The 25991-nt window shown below is 47.4% G+C and overlaps 1 protein-coding gene across 1 annotated transcript in view; it reads right to left on the bottom strand.

Moving 5' to 3' along the window:
• CASQ2 (calsequestrin 2) overlaps window positions 1-25435 on the bottom strand; it is a 33660-nt gene extending 8225 nt beyond the window's left edge. The window contains exons 1-7 of the mRNA XM_058045561.1: window positions 24973-25435; window positions 11031-11115; window positions 9514-9614; window positions 7179-7290; window positions 5396-5469; window positions 4500-4630; window positions 238-283 (exon numbers count right to left, since the gene is read on the bottom strand). Of these exons, the coding sequence (XP_057901544.1) occupies window positions 238-283; window positions 4500-4630; window positions 5396-5469; window positions 7179-7290; window positions 9514-9614; window positions 11031-11115; window positions 24973-25206 (783 nt within the window). The 5' untranslated portion in view covers window positions 25207-25435. The remainder of the gene's footprint in view (window positions 1-237; window positions 284-4499; window positions 4631-5395; window positions 5470-7178; window positions 7291-9513; window positions 9615-11030; window positions 11116-24972) is intronic.
• Window positions 25436-25991: the final 556 nt, after the last annotated feature.

Raw genomic sequence — 25991 nt, 5'->3', positions numbered from 1 at the left:
AGCAAGCAGGAGCCAGCCCAGCTCGCCATTGCTGCTGTGCAAAGCCCTTGAGCACCCTGGTTGAAGTGAGGCACTCGGCAGTGCACACAAGGCTTTCCCATTTTCCCAGAAGAGACAGAGTAGCTTTGCAAGGAAGGAAAGGTGATGTTCTGCCCAGGCAGAGGCTGCAGCTCTTGAGCAGCAGTTTCTTGTCGGAAGCTGGCAGGGGACACGATGGTTCCCACCACAGGTGCTTACCCACGTCTCAAACATGTCCTCGGGGCGCAGCTTCCTCAAGGTGGCCCTGCAAGGGAGACAGAAATGCTCTTTGAGGACATATCCAGCACTGCCACACGTGACACTGTCAGCATCACGGGAAAGTCACCATGGCAGGTTTGGCTGGTGGCTGGAGTCAGCCACCACATTTTGAACGCAAGAATGGGGGCACTGTAGGTAAATTTATGCCTTTATTTTTGGTGATAAAACCCTGCCCATGGCCCCACTGGAGTCACTGCAGTCACTGTTTCTGCTTGGGAAGATGAGACACCTCTCTGTGCTGGGATGTGCTGATGAATTTGTCCCACACATGGCAGACTGGTCTGTCTGTCCTGAGAGCATGAGACAACAATCACTTTTGTTTTGGAGTCCCTGGGACATTCCTAATGGGCTCTGGCCCCCTTTTCTCCTGGTTTCACCCCAGCAAAATTTCAGAACAGAAATCTTTCCCACCTCTGCGGAAGCAAAGAAGACAGCATTAACTCTGGGAAGAAAATTTGGACCCTAACAACTACTGACAAGAAAATTTACATGCTAAGACTGGTCAAAGAATTTTGTTTTTGAGAAGTAGTACATAAAGGTAAAAAAGATTAATTTTCAGACACACCTGTAGCAGGAAGCCTGGCAAGTTGAGAGTTGATTGGTGTTAGAGGGGCACTCAAAGAACACAAAGCCATAGAAGATGAACACAAAGCCATAGAAGACAAACACAAAGCCATAGAAGACAAACACAAATCATCCTTTGCACATCTGCTTGCTGTGGTATCAGCTGTTTGGGAGGATCCCCCAGCAGAGCAGGTCTCCCTGGCTGACCTGCCCCAGGACCTGCTGCAAAGAGAGGTGTCAGTCTGTGAGGTTTTAGAACAGATTGGTAGGAGTGGCAGCGTGTTGCCAGACCCAGGTGGAGTAAGTGAGATGTGTAACCTGTCACTTCAATTTTTCTAACAAACAGAGCAATGGAAACAAGAAAACATTTTGTAGAGGTTCCTAATGGACCTTAGGAGCCACAGAACTGAGCTCCAGTTAGATCAGAGAAGGAGAATCTCCTGTGGATTAATAACATTGAGGGGTGGAAATGAATGGTCAGTTTTCATGACAGAGGGAATTCACCAATTTAGATTCATAGCATATTCTTTGGCATGATCATAAGCATAACATATCCTCACATAATCTGAAAAAGATGGGAAATAGGAATATGGCAACATTTGCTTATCATATCCAATTCTTTGGCAACCAACAAAGGCCTGACTATCAGTTGATACAGAAGATCTCCCGAGACCTGAGTGTCTGCATGATAGACAGACATACAGCAAGTAACACACTTGCAGAAAACCAGCCCTGAGTGTACAGGTGCAGCAATTGGTTCTAAATTAGTTGTAATTAATTTTTGCCTCTCAGGAAAGGAGCCCAGGTGTCACAAATTGAGAAAGAATCAGCTCCAAAGGAAAAAGGCCAAAAGAAGGTTGCAAACAGTTGGGAAATGGCCAAGAGTAAAACAGACCATTATGGCAGTGGACAGCTACAGTGTGAGCCATGACAGTGGAGTTATGTGCAGTTCTGGTCATGCCATCTCAGAAATTATATGGATAACTGAAAAAGGCACTTGGAAGCGTGGGAGTGGTGAGTGAAGGTATGGAAGGACCTCTATTTGGTGAAGATTAAATAGATAAGAATTCTTTATCTTGTGAAAGAGGTGACTGAAGAGGGTTTTGGCAGGTATTCTAAATACTGGGAACGGTAAAGAAAACGTGAATAGCTTAGAACATGGCCACGGCTCTAATGACATCAAGGTTGCAGATTTGATCCCTGCACAGGTCATTCACTTAAGAGTTGGACTTGATGATGCTTGGACTTGATGGGTCCCCTCCAACTCAGAATATTCTGTGATTCTCTCTCTACCTTAAGTATTAATCATTGTTCCTCTTAAAAAAGAGTTAGTAGGTGCCCAGAGAAATTATTAGGTAGCAGGTATAAATGAAACAAATAAGAAAGGTCTTTTGATACAATGCATATTTTAGCTGCTGAACTCATTACAATTTGGTACATTCAGCATCAAAACAGAAATAAGGTAAAAGGAGCTATAGAAATTGAAGAAATAGCCACTAAGCACAAGATCAGGGATACAGTTTTTGAACCAGCAGGTCCTTTCATTGTTGATGGTCCAAAACTAGAGATTAAATCAGGTGAATGTGTATTATGTATTTAGGTGCACTTGTACTTGGCTTTTAAGACACTTTCCCTAGCTGTTCTCTGGGGGCAGCTCTTGGAGAAAGGAAACTCAGTGGGAAGGATCTGGGCACACCCACGTGTGCTGATTGCTGTGTTGACTCTGGGTACTTCCCCGTGTTGGAGGAGTGAGGCAACTGGGGTTTGGGTTAGTAAGAGAGAGCAGCATTCAGCCCCCATGTGGCTACACCACAGCTGCAGACAAGTGGGGTTCCAACCCCAGCATTTGCATGTGAGAGAGGCCCCAACCCAGAGACTGCACCTTGTAATTTGTATTTGTGCCACTGAGAGTGAAATCTGGGCTGAGCCCTTGGAGTGGCAGTGACCCCCGTGCTCAGATGGACACCCACCTGTGCAGCCTTGGAGGGGTCACCCCACGGTGCTGAGCACCAGCTTCCTGACCTTCTGTGGACAGCAAGGACCTTCCCACCACAGCCTGCAGCTGCCCAGCTGACCTGTCTGTAGGGAGCCAGCACATGGCACCTGCTGAGGTTGCTTCATTTCAATCTACAGATCCTCTCCACGTCTGACCAATTCCAGCCTGTGGCTTTAGGTCCTTTACTGCTGGCAAGGCAGGATGAAGCACTTGTGCCCTGAGAAGCTCAGCATGAACTACTGGGAACATATTGCTGTCACTCACTTCTTCCCCTGCCATGGCAGCACCTTGGCAGGTTTGGGATTTCAGACATACTGTTTCATGGACTCCTTTTAATTATTTTCTGAGCTTTGGCACTTGCAAAATACATGCCCATCCCCTTGCTTCTACCAAGCACTGCAAAACATCCTGAAATATCTAAGACTTGGAGAAATTCCACTGCAATTTTGTGCTGGTGATGAGTTTGCCTTATTAGGATAGAATTTAGATGGCTGTGTCTAATCAGCCTTCTGATGCTGCTGCTTGACAGAAAGAGCCTGGGGAAAGGAAAACGGGAAGGACTAAGGCCAAGAAGCCTAGAAGGTCAGCAAAGTGAATTGTGGGTACATGGAAGATAGAGGAGCCCTTCATATTTCAGAAAAAGCAGAGAACTGTTTCTGGTGAGTCTCAGATTCTGGAGATGATCTCAACCTCCAGCTGAGCCTGATTTGAGATCCCCTTTTGATATAGATGGCCCTGCTTTCCTCAAACTCGTCTGGCCCCTTGATTGTCTGCTGAGAAGTGCAGTTGTAGGAGCAGCAGGCAGCCTGTGTCCCTCTCCTGAGGCATGGTTCTAAGGGTATAAAAACACAGCACCTCTGGGTAACTCGGCCCAATACCTAACCCTGTGCTTTTACACAAGATCAGCCTCTCCAGTGGCTTCCAGACTATTTTTGTAGCTGAGTCCCTAAGCAACTGTGCAATAAACCTGATTGCAAAAAGCATGAGCATCCACAGCTCCTCCTGAGTTGATCAAACACTGTAGGCGCTCAGCATGGTTCCCACACAAGGCTCAACACAGCCATAACAGCTGTGGCTTCTTCTCTGTGCCTATGGTCAGCAGGAGCCTCTTAGGCCATTGTGGTTCCTCTGAGCTTGGTCTGAGCTCAGAGCCTGCCTCCAGACAGATCTGACACCAGGAGAGGGATACACCCATTAGTAAATCAGTAAATCTGCTTTTGGGAAGGAGGGGATTGGACAGGATTTGGATTTGGATTTGGCTTGAAAGGCCTTGGAGAGTGTAATTTTCTGTACAGACCTAAATTAAAAGCATGGGCAGTTAGGGCAAGGATTTCACTCTCCACTGCTTTCCAGCCTCACTGCTTTTTGAGTGAGGACTAACCAGGGAGGAAGAAGAGCAGGAGGAGGGAAGCTGTGTTATCCCAGCTCCCTTGTGGTGAACTATGACCGCTGAACAGATACTTGCACCTCTGGGAGTAGGAAAAAACCAGCAATTTCACAGTTTCAAACCTGGGTCAGAAAATCATCAAAAGTAGTCATTATAATAATGTTTTTTGAGAGCGATGCCCTAGAGAGGCAAGGTCACAATGACAAACATCTTAACCCACTTTTCTTGTCCAGGAGCATCCTGCATGCTACTTACCTTCTGTGCTCTCTCACAAAATCAACCAGCTCCTCTTCTGAGTAAGGCTTATCAGGGATGTGGACAGGCTCATCCATAAAGGGTTCGTAGAAGTCCACCTCATTCATCTTTAGGCCAAGCTTCTTGGCAACCTGTTGCAGTGCAGAAGTCACAGGTGAGAGAGCCTGATGTGCCTCTTTGCCTACCCAGAGTCTTTGCTGCTGGCAGAGCTGAGATCAAGGTGCTTCTCCCAGAGCGTGCACTCCTAGGGGTGGCCCACAAAACAGGATGGATCTCTCCTTGTTTAAAAATCCATTGATGCCCCCTACACTACTGGTGTCAAGCACTGGGGCAGAGCAAAGCCTCAGCCCAGGGCCTGTGACCAAACCCACATCAGGACCTGTCTCCATGCTGCAGAAATTGCCTTCTGTCTTGCAACAGGGCCAAAATATCAATGCAGACACCAACACCACTGATGCTCTTGAGTCAGGGACAGAAAGAAGACTCCAGTCTTCAGGTGGATCAGAAGGCAAAAGTGTTTAATGAAAGTAGCGGGTCTTTTTATAATGTGACTTGCTAAGGTGATACTTGATTGGTCTCAAAGCAGAAACATCTCACACCGTTGGTGAACTATGAATAGCACACTTTGGAGAACCATATCTATAAACAATGGTTACAGAAAGAGAGATAATTGTTTGAATTTTTTCACCTAAGTTTCTTACAGTTTCTACACAGCTTTCCAGGATTTTCCCGGGAAAATTATGTCTCTCTCTATTCAGAGGATATGTAATTGCTACACTCCACAAAATCCAGGAATGCTGAAGCTGAAACTAGACAATAGATCTGGGAACATCCTGAGCTCTCAGCAAACAGGTGGTGGCATATGTGAGCTACCATGAAGATGTGTGGATGCTTACCCCTTTGTCAAAGGTGGCAAAGAACTTGACGTAGGGCTGGAATTGTTCAGCAGCTTCTTCAAATGCCTTGAAATCTGAAAGAAGAAAAGGGAAATGAAGAAGATATTTCACAGACAGCTGGCCACACTCTGATCAGCCCAGAAGGTATTGGGGGAAGAATAAATACAAATTACTGCAAACTCCATCAGATGATTGTCCAATGTTTCTTCCACCCTTCCAGGGTTTACAAAGAAGGATGATTTCATGTGCAGAAACGTGCTGTGCAGTCCCACAGTGTTCAGTAAAGCTGCAGAGCCCTGCATGCCACACTTAACTGGGGCTGAAATCAGCAGCTCTGTGAAGCAGGTCAGGGGTAGTTCAGCCTGGGAAATACATCCTTAAGGATTGCTGCCATTCCCTAACAGTCACCAAGGGTGATCAGGCAGGCTTCCCCCGCTGCAGGAGAATGGGCAGGAACCAGGTAAGTTTTTACTGTAACTGCTACCAGGTCTCTCTGAGCCTCAAGGTTCAGGAAAGATGCTCTCAGCCTACCAGGGGATTTTACAACAGGCATTTCCCACCTTTCTTTCAGTCATTATTACTGAATAGTGTTAGGATCACAGCCCTGCCCAAGCTGCTCTGCAGCCCAGTTTGAGAAAGATGAAGGGAGAGGTGGGTGGGCTGTTGCATTGCAGACCTGGTGATATGTGGTTTGTTCACTTAGTTATGTGGTCTTTCTGCTAAAGGCAGGACATGCCAGCATGAGGTGCACACTGCCAGCACTGCCCAGAAAGCAGGGAGAGCACTTGGGGCTGGCACATGAGACTGCAGGGCTTGACAGGGAGATTCTAACCTGAGGATTTTTCTAGGCTGGTGAAAGTTGGGTTTGTCCAGAATGGTCCCTGTGTAGATGGGACAGCCTGGCCAGAGAGTGAGAAAATGAGATTAGTTTTCCCACAGTGGACTTGTGAGACTTCTTAGGTAGTTGTAGAGAAATGATGATAGCTTGTCTTTATAAACAACTTGCAGGTGGTGTTTTCTTACTCTTTTTTTTTTTGTTCTTCTAAAGGACTGTTTGTGAGAAAGATGTTTTTGTTAATTAGCTAATCAAGTGGAATGTATCTAAACTGTTTATAAAAAGAGAAGAGTTTTTCACATTAAAGCTGCTGTTGTGCAAACAAGCCTGCTCGGAGTCCGTGCCGCTTTCTTACTCAACAGCGACATCCCTGAGTTGCACATCCCTCAGGGCATGGGAGCAGCCTCTTCCCAGTCTTGGGGTCAGCAAGGAGGAACAGGCCAGTGCCTCTGCCAGGCTGCTCCAAAGGACCCTGCTCACTGCTGCTGTATGTTTGCCACGGTGGTATTTAATGTGTGTCCCCCCTTCCCTTCCCTCCTCCCTCCTTTGATGCTTTGGGCTCACTGCTCACAGGAAGGGGCACTTTGCTCCTTTTGGTTGCTCTCTCAGTGTAACTGTAACCTCAGCTGATTTTTGGGTGAGGTAAACTCACTTTTACTGCAGGAGCCCCTGGATTATGGCCCTTTTCTCTTGCCAGCAGACACCTTGCAGAAGGGTCACCGATGTTGGCGTAGGCCTGGGCTCACGCATTACACCAGCAGAAACCTGCCTGCAAACACACTCATCCTCCAGCAATTTTCACTCTGTCACAGGCCAATGTTCCATATTCACTCTGTCACAGGCTGCCATATTCCACACCACCCTTCATGTTCATGCAGAACAACCAGTGCCCAGTCCCTGGAGCTCCCAGGCAGGCTCCAAGGCCCACGAGGAACACATTTATCTTACGTTCTGAGTCTTCTCCCTTGAAGTAGCCGATGAGTTTGATTTCGTCGTCGATCTGGTCAAAGGCCTGAAGCTCCAGCTTGCTGTTGATGATCTCCACGGGGTCCTCCAGCAACTGCCATGACAAATGCATGTGGTAACGCAGTGATTTGCAGCACCAACCTATGCCTGGCAGGCTGTGCCACAAGCAGCCTAAGCAGGGAGAAAGAGGTCACCCAATTTCTCTGCTGTTGGAAGCCCTGCTTAGTGCTCTCTGCCTTATTGTGAGGAGCTGAGAGAAGCAGGTCACCTTCAAAGGGACATGTTAGTAGGTTCACTGCAGAGGTGGGAGCATCGAGAGGGAGGCCGATAGAGGACTGGGTAACTCAAATGAATGCTGAGGGACCTACTTTAGAGAGTGATAAGAAGTAGCAATTTCAGCTGGCTTTAAGGAGGTCAAGTTGAAAGGAGCCGGTATGATTATTGTGACCATCTGTGAATGATACCTGTGTATCTAAATCTATATATACTTTTTTTCAAGTGTCATTTGCTGGAAGAAGTCATTACAAAGATCTTGCTTTTGAAAAACATTAACACCAGCTTGCTAGAGGGTGACTAAACAGTGATTTGGAGCAGTAGAAAGTCTGGATGTGAAGTTTCCTGGCTGATCCTCATCCTATACAAAATAGTTTAAACCTATTCTTTGGTCCTACACACATCACCATGTTAATGAGGAAGTTGGAAGACCTGTCTGGCACTTTAGACTGTCATTGATGCAAACTTTGTTTCTCTTTTCTTAACTTTTTCTCTTTTTTTCTTAACTTTAGTCACTGCTGGTGAAAAGGCTCAGTCTGATTATTTTGCCCAGCAACAGTGGTGTAAATCAAGTGTATTCTCACTAGAAGAAGAAAAAAAGCAGGCAACCCACTGCCTACAGAGGTGTAGAGAACCTCTGGGTTTCTTTTACTTTTCAGATGAGGCTGCCAGGGCACCACAGATATGTCTGGTTTTATTTTCTTGCTTTGCCGGGTATTTTCTGTGTGGAAAACACAAAACCGGCAATCCTTGCTCTCTTTCTTTTTTCACAGAACATGATTTTTCAGTGACACATCGCATGGCATAGCAAGGAAAACCTCATGAAGTGCCTTACAGCATCCTTGAGAGTGATGCTCCAGCGTGAGGCTGTGCCTTTGCATGTGCAATTTCCTGCTGCCAGCGTGGCCTGAGCCATGGGAACCTGGGGATGCCCCTGCTGCAGGGTCATGGCAAAGCTCTGCCCTGTCTGTGGCCCCTATGGGATTGCCCATTTCTGTCCCTGAAGCCACTTGCACGTGTTTTGGTCACAGCACCCAATGCACACAGCCACAGACATTGCCATGGGAGAGCTGAGGTCCAAGGGATCTGTTTGAATTTCCTGGCCATGCAGTCCTGGAGCACAGGTGACCATGTAGGCAACCTGGCACCCTGGGAAACAAACCCTGCCAGCTCTGCTGCTCACCTTACCTCCCTTATCTGCACTACTGCACGGCCACTCACAAAGAAAGCCTCACTTCAAAGCAAAGCCAAGCCACTGCAAAATGTTCTCATTTATAAAGCAAAGACGATGGGTTTTGTTGCCTCTCCTAGGAATAAAATGTAAATAAAGAGAAGTGCAACATATAGTTGTGGGATTCAGCATCACTTTTGCATTTAGGCACAAAGGTGAGTACATCATTGTGCCCATGCACAAAATGACTCAAAACTATTTAGTTCTAGGACCCTGATCTCCTCTCACTTGTGGCAGTGCAATTTGGCAAGTACACTGAAGAGATGCGAAGTTGCTTGTGTCTAGAAATGGGCAAATAGTTTGCAACATTGTAATAGCCTGTCTCAACATCACACTGCAAGACAACATAAGCCTTTTTCAATGTACTGAGCTCTTTGTAGTTGCTTCACTAGAACCCTATTTCTTGGATATTCTTTTTATGAAAATAGCTATTTTTTTAAAAAAAGAAAGAAAAAGCATGAAAGATTTTGCAAATGGTGAAGTGTTTGCATGTGGGCTTGCTAGCTGAGGTGGGTGAACAGCAGGCAGTTATAAGGATTGTAGCTGATTTCCATTCAAATACTCTATATAGGAAAGAGAGAAGGTTGTCTCTAAGATATAAAGTGTTTAGTGGCATGTAAGGATACCACCTTTCCTGGGATCTCATGGTCAGACAGGTATTGGGGAAGATGTCAAATGCCATCTCTACCAGTGAATAGCAAGAAGGGATGAAATTTCAAACAAAGGTACACTACTTGTTTTTTTTATCAAAGTAAGTATTTGCAGGGTCTTCTCTGAGAGGTTTTATCTAGCTCTGAGCTTATCTGTACTTACATCCAAGAGGAATTCCACCAAGACATCTGCAGACAGTTCCCCATCAAATTCAACCAACCGCTCGTCCTTAAAGACATAGAGACTCCCCTCTTCAAGCAAGCCTGAAAGAAGAAGAGAGGAAACAACAAATGGTTAACATGCTGTTAAAAGTATGTTTAGTGCAGAATGTCTTTCTTGTTATCCCAGCAATTCCTCCTGGGAAAATGCAATTGCCAGTTTGCTGTGTTGGTCCAGTTAGAAACAACCTGAGTGATCTCCTGATGGATGTTTCATGACACAGGGGACAGACTTCAGCCATAACTGGTGCTGACTTCTTCCCAAATGTTGAACTTTTCATTCAGGTCGCAGTTTAGTCTCAGCTGGAAAAATTCTACCCCAGAAACTTGTTTTAGCTTGGCTGTCTATCTTGCAGTAAATACTAGGCTCTAACTGGCAGCTCAGATTTTAACAACCTGTCACTAGATGGAAACTGGATTTTGATTCGGGCTGTGCTCACTGTCCAGAGAAGGCTGAACTATGTGAGTGTCACCAGTGACCTGAAAGCGAGCTTCAAACTGTCTGAGGCTTAGCTGGTCTTGGCAAAAGGGTTAGAAACCAATGATAGAGATACCACAGACTGCAGGGTGACAGGTTTCAATGCTGTATGACTGGACTGAGGACTGAGTGCCACAGAACCTTGTTGGAGGCTCCAAAATCAACAGCACTGGTCTTCTGCAATGCAGGATGGCAGGGTACCACTAGCCAAGGAGGCTGGTAGTTTTTCTTCTTGGAGAGGCAGAAGCTCTTGTCTTTAGTTTACCTCCCATTAGCACTCACAGCCTCTAATTTAGGAAAGAAAATTACAGTCCAGTATGTTTAAACCTTAGGTTTAGTGGTATATTTGTGTACTGTTGTATTAATGTGACACAACATTTCCATATTGATTTGTGGGCTAAAATATGAAGGGCCTGCCAGGCCCTGGAAGGCAGCTGCGTCCAAGGTGGGCAATGCAGCAGCCTCCCACCTGTAGAGCAGATTTCCTCTTTCACTCTGGGGAACAAGACAGAATGATTGGCACCTGACTGCCAAGCCATTGCAAGGCTGTGGCTGCCCCAGTGTTTAACAGGGTCACTGGGTCATGGGGCTGATGACATTTGGGGGACTAAGTGTTTTCCCTGAATGTTCTGGTTCTGCACTGCTGTGTCGGTCCTGTCTCTGGGTAGAAAGAGCAGGAAGTTACTCCATGGCACCTATTTACTATTTCTGCACAGAAAGCTGTGAACTTACACCCTGTCATCATTACAGCATGAATTGACTTTCTTTTTCACTTGGTTTGGTTTGGTTTGGTTTGCTTTTTCTGGAAGGGTCTTGGCTTGTCTCTCTCATCCTCACCCCCGCCCTGATCCTGCCCCTGTTGGGGTGTGCAAGTGCCATCATCATCCTCCCCATGCTTTGGCTGTCCTCTAAGGGACTCCCATAGGCACATCACTCCCACAGTCTCTCCAAGCTATTCCAGAGATGTCAGACCTGGGACTCACCTAACTTTTTGGCAAGCTTGGCATCCTTCTTGGAGTCCACCATCCCAAAGCCAATGCTCCTGGGCTCCAGGACCTGAGCTGCCAGCTGTGGGAAGAAGCAGAGAGGCCAACATTAGTAGTGTTAATACCACAGGGTAGCTAAAGGGCATCATGCTCTGCTAGCACAATATGACAGACACAAGTGACCCATATTCTGCTGCTGAACAGCACCAATGGTGGCATGTGTCACATGCTGCCTCTCTGCTGAGATAACCCAGAGGTCACAAGGGTTGGGTTTGTTCCCATTGTGTTGCAGCAGGGAGTTTGCTGGCACTACCATGTTCTGTTTGACACTGCCCTCAGGAGAAGGCTCCTGAGTGAACTGGGGACACCAAAGCAGGGGAGTGGCTGGAAGGAAGTCCTGTGCCACCAACACAAAGCAAAACCTGTTTCCTCTGTGGTGCCTTGGTGGCCTCCTGCAGGGGAGTGTGGCAATGGCACCATGGACATTTTAACTCTGGAAGTGCATGGTGGCAGGCAGCAGTGTGAGCAGGACTCTGCAGCATCGTGTTTTCTTCATGCATGTGGTGGGATGGCCAAAGCAGGCTCCTTTCCCTATGACGTGCCTGAAGTCGTGCCTCCTGTCCGGGCTTCAGTCAGCCCCCAGATCCTGGTCCCCTGTTTTTACTAAAGAAATGCATCTAAAGTCAGCCATGCTCATGTTCACCTTCTCACAGCTTTGCAAAACCACTGCACCCTGCTCCCACCATCTTTGACCAAGGGGCCTCTGGAAGATATCGAGTTCCTGCCTGTTTTGTGAAAATAGATATGTGAGGAAAGGAGAGACGCTCTGCAAGGGCTGGTGGTGAGAGCAACCCCGGGTGAGACCCTGTGAATTCCAAATTGGCTCCCAGAGATGCACTGACCCTGGTAAATGGATCCACTTATGCATTGCATGACTGACAGCCCCACCACAAGCATATTAGAGACCCTACAAGGTAGTAATGATGCTCTGAGAACCACCAAGCAGCTGTAAGAGCCTTCTCCTCCTCCCTCTCCCTTCCTGCTGCACAAATGCCTGTGATGCTGATGGTCTTCTTGCTGCTCCTCCTCCCAGCCCTGCCGGATGGCAGGGGATGATGGAGATGAGGGTCAGGAGCCTCTGGGGCAGGAATGTCCCTATTAGGGCACAGCTGTCAGTGCTTGGCAGCACGAGGCTGGAGGGGGGCAGAAGAAAGCTGTGGCCAGAGAGATGGTGGGTTGATTTATGAGGAAGCTCCCCCCCGCCCCGGCTCATTTTGGCTCCCCCCCCAGACTCAAAGCCAGTTTGAATGTCACCCAGCAGGGCTGCCACCGTGGCCACGTGGCCCCTTGGCTCCCCTGCTATAAATAGCTCCTGCCTGTGCCAGGCCTCTGTGAGAGTGTGCAGTGATTAGAGGCATTGGGGAGCAAAAGTGGCGGGGCAGCCACCTCTCCTGTGCAAGGGGGTGTCATGGGGCCAGCCAGCTCCCTGTGCTGTCAGCCTGTGCCTGAAATTCTAGGGGATGGTGGCAGGCACCCTGGGGATCAGGGCTCAGGGACCTTGCTTGAGCAAAAGGGAGAGATGGAGCATGTGGTTGTTTTCTCCCTTCCACCAAATGCACGTCCTCAGGGCTGTCCCAAAGCCCTCCAGGAGGAAAAAAGACTCCACCAACCACCACAGCATTGCTGCAGCTTTGATCCCCTGCAGCCACCTGCCCTGTTGTCTTTAGGGGCAAATGCCACCATGGAAGGCAAAAGTGGTGCCTGTGTCACACAGGAAACTGGGGTGTCAGTGCTCTTTTCCCTGCTTTTTGCCAGAGCTTTGAAATGAAAGTGAGGCTGCAGATTCAGGGCTTGTGCTTACAGTGGACACAGCCTGAAAGGGCCAGAGCACTGGTTTGTGTTTGCACATCCACTGATTAGGCTGATAAGGCACTGGTCTGGTTTAGCATCCCATCTGGTGGCTCAGGTCACCTTAGAGCACCTGAGAGCAGCTGGAGCCCCATATTTGCAATGAGAGATGGACACCTCTCATGAGCTCTCTAGACATCTGCAAGTGAGTGGTGATATGAGAAGAGATTTTCTGTTTCCTGTTATGGGGATTTACCCTGACTGGACAAAAGGATGGAGCCTGTAGGACCATCAGGGTTATGGGACATTGTTCCTGCTTGTTGGTGGTTGTGTATACCAGCAAGTGGCTCCTGAGAACCACCACATGAGGCTCTGGCTGCTTTGTGACCAGAGGAAAACACAGAATGGCCAAGGGAAGCAGACTTGTTCAGTCATGTCCAGTCCAGGCCATATTGATTTAGTTACTTACAGTTATGTCAGCAACAGGCCAGACACAGTCAGGGCAGTTTAAGCCCAATGGTTCTTGACTCCTGCACACAGGAGATGGTTAGGGTTTCTTGTGAGTGTTTGAAGGTCAGAAATATGCAGAAAAGCTGCAACACTTGCTACAGACAAGTGGTTGGATGTGAGCAGGGATGTGTGCAAGGGAGGAGGCATTGATCAGAACTCATGTATGTCAGCATGCAGCACACACAAGGCTGCTCTTTGGAGGGGTGTGGGTGCAGTTCTGTAGCTGTGAGCATGGAAGTTTGCTGGAAAAGAGTAAAAGTGTCAAGAAAACGTGGGTGATGTGATGAAAACCTCTTTGTGTGAGACTGTGGGAGTGCTCAGTCATCAAAAAGAGTCTCAGTAATGGTGGAGGTGTGCCTGTTTGTGTGGCAGGGCTTGTGTGACTGTGTCTAGCAAGACTGTCTGCTGGAGGTGTATGTATGGTGGGTGTGAGTGTTTGGAGGTGTTCCTCTGAACAGGCTCATCCCAGAGATGTGCAGCAGTCTGGGCATGCAGGAGAGAGCTTGTGCATGGTGTGTGAGCGTGCCTGAGGGGGCAGAGCTGGGAGCTCATGGACAGGCTGCCTCCTCTGCAGGGACCTGCATGCCAGTGAGACACTGAGGGGAACAGTACAGCCTGAGCTCCTCTCCAGAGCAGGGTCTCACAACAGGGAGGTCTTTGTGCAGCATGGGACTTTCAGGAGCCCTTCCTACTGTGGCAGAGCCTGGAGGCAGGAGGCTTTGCAGGGCGTTTGGGGTGGCATTTGCAAGTGCAAGCTATGCAGGGGCTGGGCATTGCTCCTGGCCTTGCTTTCTCTGCTTTCCACTGCAGCAGGAGAGTCTAACCCATGCATAGGTGACAATACATTCCCACACCTATATCTGAACCCCAAAAAGCAGCAAAATATGGGGCATGCCAGAGGCACAGCAGTTTGGCTAATTCCCCCTACTCATTACAGTATCAAGCATTTATATATCCCCTTACAGTATTTTCGGATTCCATAATGCTAGTGGGATTTGAATGCAGATAATGTTTCTAATCTTGACAATCCTCTTGGCTCAGGGCCTTGGGACAGAGGCATCTGTAATCTAAGAGCACAGTCCCTCCTCCTCCTGCCTTTAAATTCATATTGCTCGAAGTCTTGGCCAGCCAGAGCCCTTGCCTTTGTGTCAGCCTCTATCTCTATAGCACATAATTTAGCTTCAACAGCTGCACGGAGACATGGAGGGTAGAAAGTGCCCTGGAAGAACTGGACATAACAGATCATGCAGTCCCTGAAGTAGAGCAGGAGCTTTGAGCTGGCAGAGTTGGCTGAGAGCACGAGCAAAGAGCCCAGTAGGTTGTAAGTTCACGTCCCATGCACATTTTGCAGCCTTATTCTCATGTTCATGAAGTCTTTGCAGGGCATACTTTCTACCCATTGGATCCCAAGCTGTGTCCTCTGCAGCACTGGGAAAAGGAGATGGGAGTTTGGCAGCACTACTCCATTCTCCCATATCCCTCAGGTACTTGAATTTGGGGGAGTGTGAGGGGGTGAATGGCCCTCTGGGATGTGTGGGAGCTCCAGCCCAAAGTGAAGTTTGACTGCTACCAGGTGTGCAAGAACCCTCTCATGCTGGATGGTGTCAGCAGTTCCAGGCACTCAGAATAATGGATGTGGAAAGGCACAGCTCCCTGCCCAACATCTCAGCTCCACACCCACTGTACCCACCTGAGCCTTGGTGTGATGCTGAGAAGTTTTGGGAGATTTAAGCAGTCCCATAGGGTCATTCTGAAATCCTTGGTTATACAGCAGCAGAAACGTCACTCTCTGCCTAACCATGCTCCTATTCCAGCTGCAGGCAGCAATGACTGTGCCAAACCTTGCACTTGTCAGTTTTGCTGCTAAATGGCAGACAAAAATCCCTCAGAGAGGGTTAAAAATGGGAGTGGGAGGAGTGGCTGCGTCAGCATGGTCAGTTTTCATTGTGAAGTGACATTATGGCATTCTGGCCTGGATTTTCTTCCCACTTCTCTAGCACCTGCCCAGAGTTCCCACAGACAATAAGGCTCATCTTCCCCAGCTGCTCAGGCTTGGGAGGAAGGGCTGGGGGCATTTGGGTGTCTCTGAAAGCCATCATGAGTACACTTCTTTTAACCATGGGAGCTTTCTCTTTTGCTATTTAGCAGTGCAGGAAGAACAAAACTCCAGCAATGCAGGGAGAAGAGCAACAGGAGATGATGAGGAAGTCCCCCAAGCAATCTACACTCCTCTGCTACTTCTCTCCTACTCTCTTTAATGCTGCAGTTGATGCTGATGGTCAGAACCTGGTTGATGAAATGATGATGATTTTATATCCCAGAGTGTTAGGTTTTTATTTTCAGCAGCAAAAGGAGACAGCAAGTTTTTAGTGTATTTCCCCAGAAGTTTTGAATCCTTACGCAGGACTCCCACCTACACACTGTAGTTGGCTACTCTGAGACATTGGGCAGTTTCTTGGAGAACAGAGGCCATTATTTCTCTTCCCTAATGCTGTGCTGTCCCCACTAGCACCCCCTTGCATACCACACCAGTAATATCTTAGTCTTTTCCACAGTTCAGGCTGTCCTGGAGCACTGTGGTGATCAAAGAGCAGGGCCAGAAGCCTGCTGAGCAGCTGCCACTAGAAAAGTCACTTTGCTGGCAGTGGGGACTGAAGGAGAGTATGTTGGTCCCACCTTGCTACACTTTTCCACCACCTGAGCTGCTTGGAGAGGCTGAAGCCCCCTCCTAGAGATCACTACTCCTTGGACTAAAAGGCAAGTCCCCAAATATGGAACACTCAAAGGTCACTCCCTCAGAGCTGGCTTTCACAGGTAATGCTTCAAAAACGCTGCCCTGGAGCTTTAATTGTTGCGCGGCCGCTCAGCGGGGTCAGCCACACAGCAGCGTGCTCTCTGCCTGCCTCTCTAAAGGTTTCACATAGCTGGGGCTGTATTTTTATCTGCTCCTGGCATCCCTAATTTTAGCCAGCTGCAAGCCAAAGCACAGCCTCCCCGTCCGGGAGCTACTCGAGGCTGGTGCCCGTGCCACCGAGCACCCACGGGCGCAGGGGCCACCTGCCACCGCTCCTGGCTGGTCCCTGCTGGCACGGCATCAAAGGTGTGTTGGCAACTCAGCTGTGCCACTTGCATGTCAAGGGCAGACAGGGACGTGTGTGTGTGTGTCTGTGTGTCTGTGTGTGTGTCTGTGTATGTGTCTGTGTGTCTCTGTGTGTCTCTGTATGTGTGTGCTGCCCCAGGCATCTGGGACAGGGCAGCTGCCCTTTCCAAAACAGAGACTGACAGCGTAGTTTGGGGCTGTCCTTGTCCTTGACAAAAGTGAGGCTGTTGCTCCCTGATTCTCCTTCTGGCCTCAGAAAAGCTGCTTTGAAACTGAAGGCTGGAAGTTGCTGTGAAGCCCATGTGAAGCAGGGCAGAAAGCTGGGTGCTTTTAGTGGGTGCTGCAGGAGGGAGGCATGCTTGGTATTAAGCCCATTCACCTACACATGCCCATGTCAATCCTATGCCTCTGGCTCTCAGGAACAAGCCAGATTCCTCCAGTTTCTGACCCAAGTGAGTGTAAGCCAGCACCTCTGGAATCCCAGAGAGTCCAGGATGCTGTGGGCAAGAGCTGGGAGCTCCCATCCTGCATACACAAGAAGGATTAGTGAAGCAGGGCCCTGGGGGAACAGAGTGGTCCTTGAGACAAGAAAGACCTTTTCCCCAAGAAGTGAGCAGAGAGAAATAAGAACTAAAGAAAGCTTTAAATATACCCAGCCCTCCTTGCACTGGGTTCGAGGTGTCAGAGGTCTGCTGGCTGATGGCAGTGTCTGCTGCCAGGGCCGGAGAGGGTTCCCAGAAAAAGAACATATCATGTACAGCAGCTGGCCTTCACCGGAGCTGTGTCAGAGAGCACGCAGGAATGAGCACCATCAGCACTGCTCAGGAGGGGGTGCCGGTGAGGGGAGGAGCCACTGCCTGGGAATTCAGCTCTTGGTTGCTGCTCCCTCCATTTCCTTGGGCAAGTTTTTTTCTTTTCTCATGTATGTAGGTAAATCCCAATGTGCAAAGGGGAAAAAAAAAAAAAAAGAAAGGAGAACTTGGACCTTGTTAAGTCACTTCTTTCCTAGTCCATGGATTTCGTGCCTGGTTGCCTGTTATTTAGGGACAGAGGCTGCAAAAGGACATCTTTGGTCATCAGACTCAGAATCGTGTCATTCAATCTCTGTCACAAAGCAGCCAGTGTCCATTTAAGACTCACTGGACTGTTCTCCCCTTCCTCCTCTGGTGATTAGGGACTTTGTAGTTCCAGACTTGTTTTATTCATAGCCCATTTGTCCTTAGGCTTTGCGCTTAAATAGCTCTTCTTCCTCCCGGGTGTTTAAAAGGAATTATCATATCCCCTTTCCATCCTTCCCACAAATGAAGCTCAGGCACGAAGGAAGGGCAGTCATGGGCTTTGATTCCTTTGGTTTTAGATGAAGGGCACTGGCAGAGCAGGCTCTGGAGTAAGGTCGGGGTGGGCGAGCATGGCATGGCCACCCCTACCCAGTCTCAACAGCTGCCCCAGCCTGCCGTCAGCTCCTGCAAAATGTCAGGGTCCAGGGCAGGCAGCTCGAAATGGTAACCACAAACACCACACATGTCCTCTGAGTAGGTGAGTGTGAGGTCAAGCTAGCCCTTCTTGGGCCCCTCGCTCAGGATAAGGCCAAGAAAAAAATGCTCCATTGTGAGCCTGGTGAGACAATGGAACAGGTTGCCCAGACAAAACATGGATGCCCCATCCCTGGAAGTGTTCAAGGGGAGGGGCCGTTGAGCAACATGGTGTGATGACCCACCCTAAAGAGGAAGTCACACCTCATTTAGTGGAAGGTGTCCCTGCCCATGGCAGGAGGGTTGGAACCCGGTAATCTCTAAAATCCCTTCAAATCCAAACCATTTTGCATTTGTATGAAAGGCATCTCATTTTACAAAAATGAGACCCTGCCTCCTGAGGACCAGCCCAGCAGAAAGACACCAGGAACACTTGCTGGCACTTTTAGGGGAACCTGACTAGCATGGCAGGATGGCAAGACCAAAGTGGATGGACTTTTCCACATTTTTTCTCAATTGTATTTCTGAAGGGAGGAGTGGCTCAGAAATTCCTGAGTCTCCATGCAGCTCAAGGTCTTACATAGAAATGGCCTCAAATTGCACCAGGGGAAGTTTAGATTGGAAATTAGGAGAAATCCCTTTGTTGAAAGGGTGGTCAAGCCCTGGGACAGCTGCTCTGGATAGTGGTGGAGTCACCATGCCTGGAAGTATTTAAAAGACGTGTAGATCTGGCACTCAGATATGGTTTAGTGGTGAGCTGTGCTAGGTTAATGGTTGCACTCAATGATCTTAGAGGTGTTTTCCAATCTAAATTATTCCATGACTCTATCACAACCACCTACAGAGGTTGTCTGCGACAGCTGGACTGTGATAAGAGCTCCACACTTCAGGGCCAAGACTTGGCCTCGTACTCTGCCAGCAAAGCAAGCCCAAGCTCACAGGGGTCTGCCATGTCTCCAGGAGATATTTGCATTCTTTAGATCCCCTCTCCAGTCATAATTTAGCAGATGAGAAAGGTGCCTTTCAAAGCACGTTTATGGCTGTGAAAGTGCAATTTTAGGAGAGATGCTGCTCGTGCAGCCTGTCCAAAGTCACTGCTTGTAACTGACAGAGGGACTTCAAAGAAAGAAACATGTCAATAATAGGTAATTCAGCCTTGGAAATTATTTTGGCCACACTTACACAGGAAGATCAAGGCACACAGTTGTTCCTAGATGTCAATGTGCCTATCTGTGAAACAGGGAGTTTTCTGCAACCTGTTTTTGTGACTGGCATGTCAGTGAGTGAAACCCACTGGGTGCTACTGCTAAAAATCAGTACTCTGCTGGCTGTTGCTGAGTTGAGACCTACTTACATGGCCTCAAATGGGAAGTAATCAATGCACAATTTTTCTTTTTCTTCCTCCCTTCCTCATTTTCTACATTAACTTATCTGTAGTGGAAGCACTTCTTTTGTAGACATAGAAGCCCAAACACCCTCTTTTATTACAGGCTTTTGCACACTTTCCTATCCAGCCAAATGCCCCTCATCTCTCACCTTGAGACTTGTTCTGTAGGGACTCAGAGAACTGAGAATTTTTGTGGCATTCATTGAACATGTCTTCTATATCCGTATTTATACTCATACCTCAACACTAAATTGTGTTGAGGCACTGTCCCATAAACATGGCCATTTTCAAAGAAAATGTCTGAAATCTGAGTTTGTGAAGCGAACATAAAAGGGTGCTTAAAGAAAGGGCTCGGGTTTATATTTCTATTTTTATATTTTATATATTTTTAAGATTTTATATTTTTATACCTAGAGATGGGAAAAAAGTGGAATCTCATTTCCTGGTTCCTATGGATTTTATGAATATACAGACCTAAACTCATAAAACTTTTTTCTATGTTGCATCAGAAGCAGAGAGAGGCTTTTTGCTATGTATTACATGGCTCTGAACTCTTGTGGGAATATCTGCTCTCATATGAGGGAAACTACCCCTAAACCAGCTGATCTTGTACTACTTTTTCCATCCTAAGCTGGAAGCTGCAGTAGTTTCAGCACTTGGAAATAAATGAATTAGAAGGTAGAGCTTACACACAGTTTAATCCTTGCCTTTTACTGGACTCAAAATCCTTCTTTCCCTTTCACACCACAGGGAGATACTGGCTGTGTTTCCATGTGTTACAGAATTGGCCAGGAGTTTCACTTTGTTCTGCCATTTATTGCTAGAGGCTGGACTGATCCTAGGCCTCATCTGGAAAGGGGAGTAGTACATCCCTCTTCTCTCTCCTCTTATCAGACTGGCTTGTGCTAGGCAAGTTCTCCATGATCTTTCAGTCCAGGGGCACTGTTGCATTGAAGGGACTGAAGTATCTGGGCTTGATGAGCCTCTCTTTTTTAAGGCTATTACACACGCACACAGATGGCAAGGGAAGAATGGCAGGGGAGCTGGGACTGAGGGAGTTTCAGCAGAAAGAGGATAGCAGAGTGCATCACAGGCAGCCTGCTATGATAGTGAGAACCCCTCAGCTGCTGGAGAGAGCTTCTCAAGTGCAAAAGGAAAGCCCCTAACACTAATGCTTATTTATTCTTGCTACGTGATTCCTAGAGACAGAGGCTGGCCACTGGAAGGCCAAACTCTCTATTTAGGACATTCAGAGATGAGAAGGGAGAAGGTCTTAGAAGTGATGGTAGGAGACATGGTGAAACATGGTAGAGGAGATAGAGAGGAGAAAAAGAGCAGAACATGTATTTCTCAGGTTCACTGCTTTGATCTCTTCCCCTCTAAACCCTTCTTCATGAAAGTTGAGACCATTTAGGACAAGTAGATTTTTCTTTTACTTGTCTGTTAAACAATTATTGTGATTTTTTGGCTTTTTTTTCTTCTTCACTGTGCTTACCTCATGGAGTGTGCAGAGCTCTTGCAAACATCACTACAGGGTAGGAATGGCTACTGTTATCTCTGGGACTTCTTGGATCAAACTCTGCATTTTCCTGTATGGAGGCTTTTCCCTACTCCAGGTGCAGGTGCTTTCCAGTAGCCAGTGGTGCAGAGTGGAGTCACAGGAGAAAGGTGCACAAAGGAAAGGAACCCTTTAACCTGAGCTGTGAAACAGCCTGTGTTCATAGTATCTCTGCCCAGGGTTGTCTTAGGACAATCCTTCCCCAACTCTTTTCCATCCTAGCCAGAAAGCAGTAGGCGTCTCAAATCAGTCCTTTGGCTATTTTTCCTGACAGAGCAACCCAACAGCCTCCATCTTCCCAATCTGGACCTGAGGGGCTGGCACTGCCACCCCTGGAGCTGTTGTCATGAACTAACGATGGTCCAAAGAGCTGCTTTTGCTGCCAGAGGGGTTCAGTTGTCCCTGGAGCCTGTTGTGACCAGGTGGCACCCAGCAGTGTAGGTGGTAAGAGCTGTTAGGGCCACTTCATAATGATCATCATCTTCATTCCCCTTCTAAATTGGAAAGTGACCCTGGGCTGCGTGGGAATTTGTTGATCCAGTATACCTGGCTACAGGGAGCTGAACACCCCATGTGCTGTGCCAAATGCAATATCAGCTTGATGACATCATCCCTTTTCTGGTGACAGTGGGTGTGCATCCTCAGCTTTCAACAGTGTCAGTCAGTCCTACATGCTTCTCTTGGAAGGAAATTTTTCTTATTATATCACTTCTTGGTCTGCTGTACATAGTTATGGTTTAGTAAAGTCCTTAAATAAGTGCTTAACTTTACTTATGTGCTATCATGTTGTCAGCTTGATTTCCTAAGTAAATGAGAGCCTTGTGATTATCTTCTCTCTCCCATATCAGCTGCCTTCCCTAATAAGCCTTCTACCTGTTGGCCCTTTTAAACCAAATTTTCCAGAGTGAGTGATCTCAAACATAATGAAGCTGTTGCAAGTTTTATGAAGAGCAAAGACTTGGAAGGGAAAAGGCTGAAGTGCCCTGAAAGAAAGAAATATTGCCATATGAGCTGAGCCCCTATGGAATTTCAAAGGACTCAGTTAAGAGAGAGCCTCGCGTGTTCTTCACTCCTGAGAGGGGCCCCAGTCAGAGCTTGTTACTGACGAGCTACATATTTCAAGGAAGCCGTGGTGGATTTCTCTTGCTCTTTTCTTTGGTGTCTAACGTAATTCTTCATGCCTTTGATCTTTGGAATTGTACATTTCTTATAAGAAATATAACACGTTAGAGAAGCAGAAAGGATGGACTATTTGGGGGTTTTCTGGAATGAAATTCTTTGAGCCCATGTGCCCACCCATGCATGTCCATGAGACAATCTGATGTAACAGACCTTAACCACCTGCTCAGACCTTTGCTTTGCTCCACACCTGCCTGTGTGTTGGATAGAGGCTCACTTTTATTCCTAAGGATGGGCACTGATGACACTGTATGGAAGGGGGCTAAAGACATACTGTATTGCCAGGCTGTGAAAGCAGCATGTCTCAATGTGAAACAGCAGGAAAATTGTCAGCAAAGTTAGATGGAAAAACTTGAGGTGCTGTAGAAAGGAGCATCTTATCACAGGCAGCACCCTGTGCTGGGAACCTCCCAAGAGAGCTGGCAAGGATTAGAGAGGGCTGGAGTATTTACCTCTTAGATACTTCATTTCAGGTGTAAAGGACCTTCAGCACTCCAAGTCCTGACCCCTCTACTGAAATTAGATATGTAAAACCTTCCTGAGTGAACTTTTCTCAGGTTTGGCTGGAAGGAGAGCCCTGTCACTGCTCCTGTGCCTACAGAGCAGCTCACTACTCTAAGGCTTGCTCAAATTACAAGCGACCTGGGTTCAGCTGCTGACTGCTTCCAGGAATAATGATCCCAGGCAGTTCATCTCACAGGCAAACAGCTCCACATCTCAGTCAAGGAGCCACTGCAGACATTTCTTTCCTTCTCCCTGTGCTGGTGAACATGCAGTGAAGTCCAGCAGCTGAATGAGCTCTGACAGGGAAAATTAAGAGTGACCCCCTATGGTACAACACATTATGGCTTGAACTGAGGGAGTTGAATGCTCTCACAAGAAGGAGCAGATTACAACCTGGCTTGCCCACTCAGAGTGCTCCCATGGCTTAAATTAGTCCAGAAATTGGGAACTGTAGCACCATTTTGGCCTGTGTCCTATGCAGAATAGAACACATCTTTGTTGCATTCTGAGACCCTCTCTCCTTCTGATTCCCTCTGGGTGACAGAAGCAAAGAAGTGCTCAGTCTGCAGATTCCTCTTGTGCCTGGGCTGTCAGATTGCTGCTGCTGCAGTTCCCAGTCCAGGGGAGGGACTGATCTGAAACTGTGATACATGCACTGAATCAGCACTGCAAGTGCTTTGGAAATTTTGAGGTCAAAGCCACAAGTGCCAGTTGATGTGTGGCACCATTAGCTGGAAGCTGAGCACCAGGGGACTGGAGCACTACAATTATGTAAAGGTCTAGCCCTCAGTCTCTTGCCCAAGGTCACATAAGAAGTCCATAGCAGAGAGCAATTGGAAACCAAATAAATCACCAGAATCCCAAGCTAATGTACTCATGGATGAATCCAATCCTGAAAAATAAAAGCTTAAGGCCAGATTATATTGCAGCTGTTGCACCCTTGATAGCATGGGTAATGGTGTCATGAGGACTCAAACTGATGGTAGACATCAGACCATAGAGTCATGGAAACATGGCCTGGTTGGAAGGGATCTTAAACATCATCTAGTTCAAAGCCACTGCCATGGACAGGGACACCTTCCGCTGTTCCAGGTTGCCCAGTACTCCATTCAATGTGGCCTTGAACATTTCCAGGGATGGGACATGCTTCTGTCAGGTTTCTATCAATATGTATCTAGTAACTGTTTGACACCTATCAAGCACAAAATAGCTATTCTGTTAAACAACAATGTCATTATACAACCAACAATACTCATTTCAGCTGGAGTTCAAGCATTACTTTTTTCTTTTCTTTGCCAAATGTTATTTGATCACTCACCTGCAAAAAGTAACCCTTGCCTGACACGTGAGTAAAATCTGGTTAGTTTTTGGACCTTTCTTTCTGGCAGTCATCAGGCTTGCTGAGGAGGTCAGCAGACCTTCAACTTGACACTGAACTTTTTTGGGTCCTATCCCTCAGCAAGCATATTTTCTTATTCACATTTCCTACACTCTCAGGGGTGCAATGCATTTTTTCTCTGGATCTGACAAATAAAGCTGAAGTGTTTCTTCTGCAATTCTGAATTCACCTTCTTTTCAAATATGTCTTTTAGTTAAGAGGGAATATTTGCAAGCTCCTGGTAAGAAATATGCACCTAACAATCAAGGATTGCAGCTGTGTGATTCCCTGCATTACAGCTACAATACAAGAAAGAATGCTACAAATCTACATTGTCACTTTTGCCATGATTTATTTTACTGAGGATTAATGAATCATTCGTTCATGAAAGAATTAACAACACTCTTTTTCCAGCACAGAAGAGAATGGTTGCATTAACAAGCAGCTATAGACTGATTCCAAGCAGGCAACCAAGTGTCAAAAAACAAAAAGGGATTTAATGCTGCTGCACCAGCAGGGAGCTTTTGAGATGGGGAGCTAGGACGCCCATTTGCTGCACAGCTTGATAAGGTTTCTTGGCTGACTGCTGCTAGTGGGATAAAAAATAGGACTCAATCCAGAATACAAGTGGGATACTGGCTTGTACAGAATGAGAAAGGATCAAAAAATTTCAAGCTACGGATTCAGGTGCTGAGATTTGGGAAAGCTGAGCTGAGCTGAGTTCATGTTTCTGAGGTTTGCAAGGTTACTTGCTATTGCCTGAATTTCTGACAGACAATCCAGAAAAACTATTTCCCAGCAAACTAAGAAGAGCACAAAAGAGGCTTTTTCCTGGGCTTTGCAGAATTCAGGCAGGGGCTAACTGAAATCCAACCAAACAAACTTTTGGATGCCCAACCTCCCCTGCACGAGACCATTTGCCTCTCCTGTCCTGTGGCTCCTGTCCATGACTCTGAGCAGTGCTGTGGTCCTGACCCCGACTGGGACATGCAGCAGCACTTACCTCCAGCACCATCTCTGTCATCTGGAACTGCTTCTGGGAGACCTTGTCAGAGCTCACAGGCTCATGGAAGAGCAGGCAGAGCATGTCATACTTCTTCAGTGCCTGCTTGTAATTCTTCTCGTTCAGGTCGATCACTCGGTCTTTCCCATCGTAAGTAGGGAAGTTCAGTCCCTCTTCTGCCTTGCAGCAGAAAAGCAGGTAAAAACCTGCCAGGATCCAGCAGATTGCCTTCATAGGAGCACCCTTGGAGTGCAGCAAAGGGTGGGTAAATGTCCCCCTCTTTCTTGATATGAGAAGAGAGGGAGACCAAGGACTCCAGGTGAAATTTGAACTAAGTTTCTCCTAGTTTCTCTAAGTTTATCTCTGCTGCTTTCCTAGAGTTGAGCCCAAACACTGCAAGGCTGGTGGGGAGCAGCAAACTTTGCTGTCCTGTACTCACAACAAAGAGAGAGACAGACGGGAGAAGCTGTCAGGCCAAGCCCTGGATACCTTACATAGCTGTGTCCAGCTCCCGTGTCATTAGGAACTCCATTTTTAGGAAGCAGTTGTTTCAGGCTAAAAATAAACCCTGCAATGAATAAAAAGGACAGATATGACACCATTGAGGGACTTGCTGGCACTCTGCATCATCGGAGAGAGACGGAGTGGGCAAGAGGGAGGGAGTGGAAGATGTCAGTCCTGGGAATATGCAGGCAGGGTTTGAGAAGGGACAGACTTTGCTCACACAGGGAGTCAAGGCACAGGCTGTCCTACTAGGAATTGACAAAAATAGAAGGTATTTACTGCGATTTATAATAAGGGTATCTCTCTTTATATCCCTTTGGGCATCACAGTGATTAAGATTTTGATAACAGATCTCAGGTTAAACAGTTTCAGAGCCTCATCTGCACCACTAGAGGAAAAGTCCTGTTTCCTCAGCAGCAAAGGAGGTGAACACTCCTGGGACTTCTTTCTCCTGCCTGGAGCGCCATTTGGAGCTGCTAGCTGACATTCAAGGTGCTCTCTGAAGCACATTTTCT

Source organism: Melospiza georgiana, chromosome 2, assembly GCF_028018845.1.
Source record: "Melospiza georgiana isolate bMelGeo1 chromosome 2, bMelGeo1.pri, whole genome shotgun sequence".
Classification (NCBI taxonomy): domain Eukaryota; kingdom Metazoa; phylum Chordata; class Aves; order Passeriformes; family Passerellidae; genus Melospiza; species Melospiza georgiana.
The sequence above is the reverse complement of the archived record's forward strand: the minus strand, read 5'-3'. Positions and strand labels throughout refer to the sequence as shown.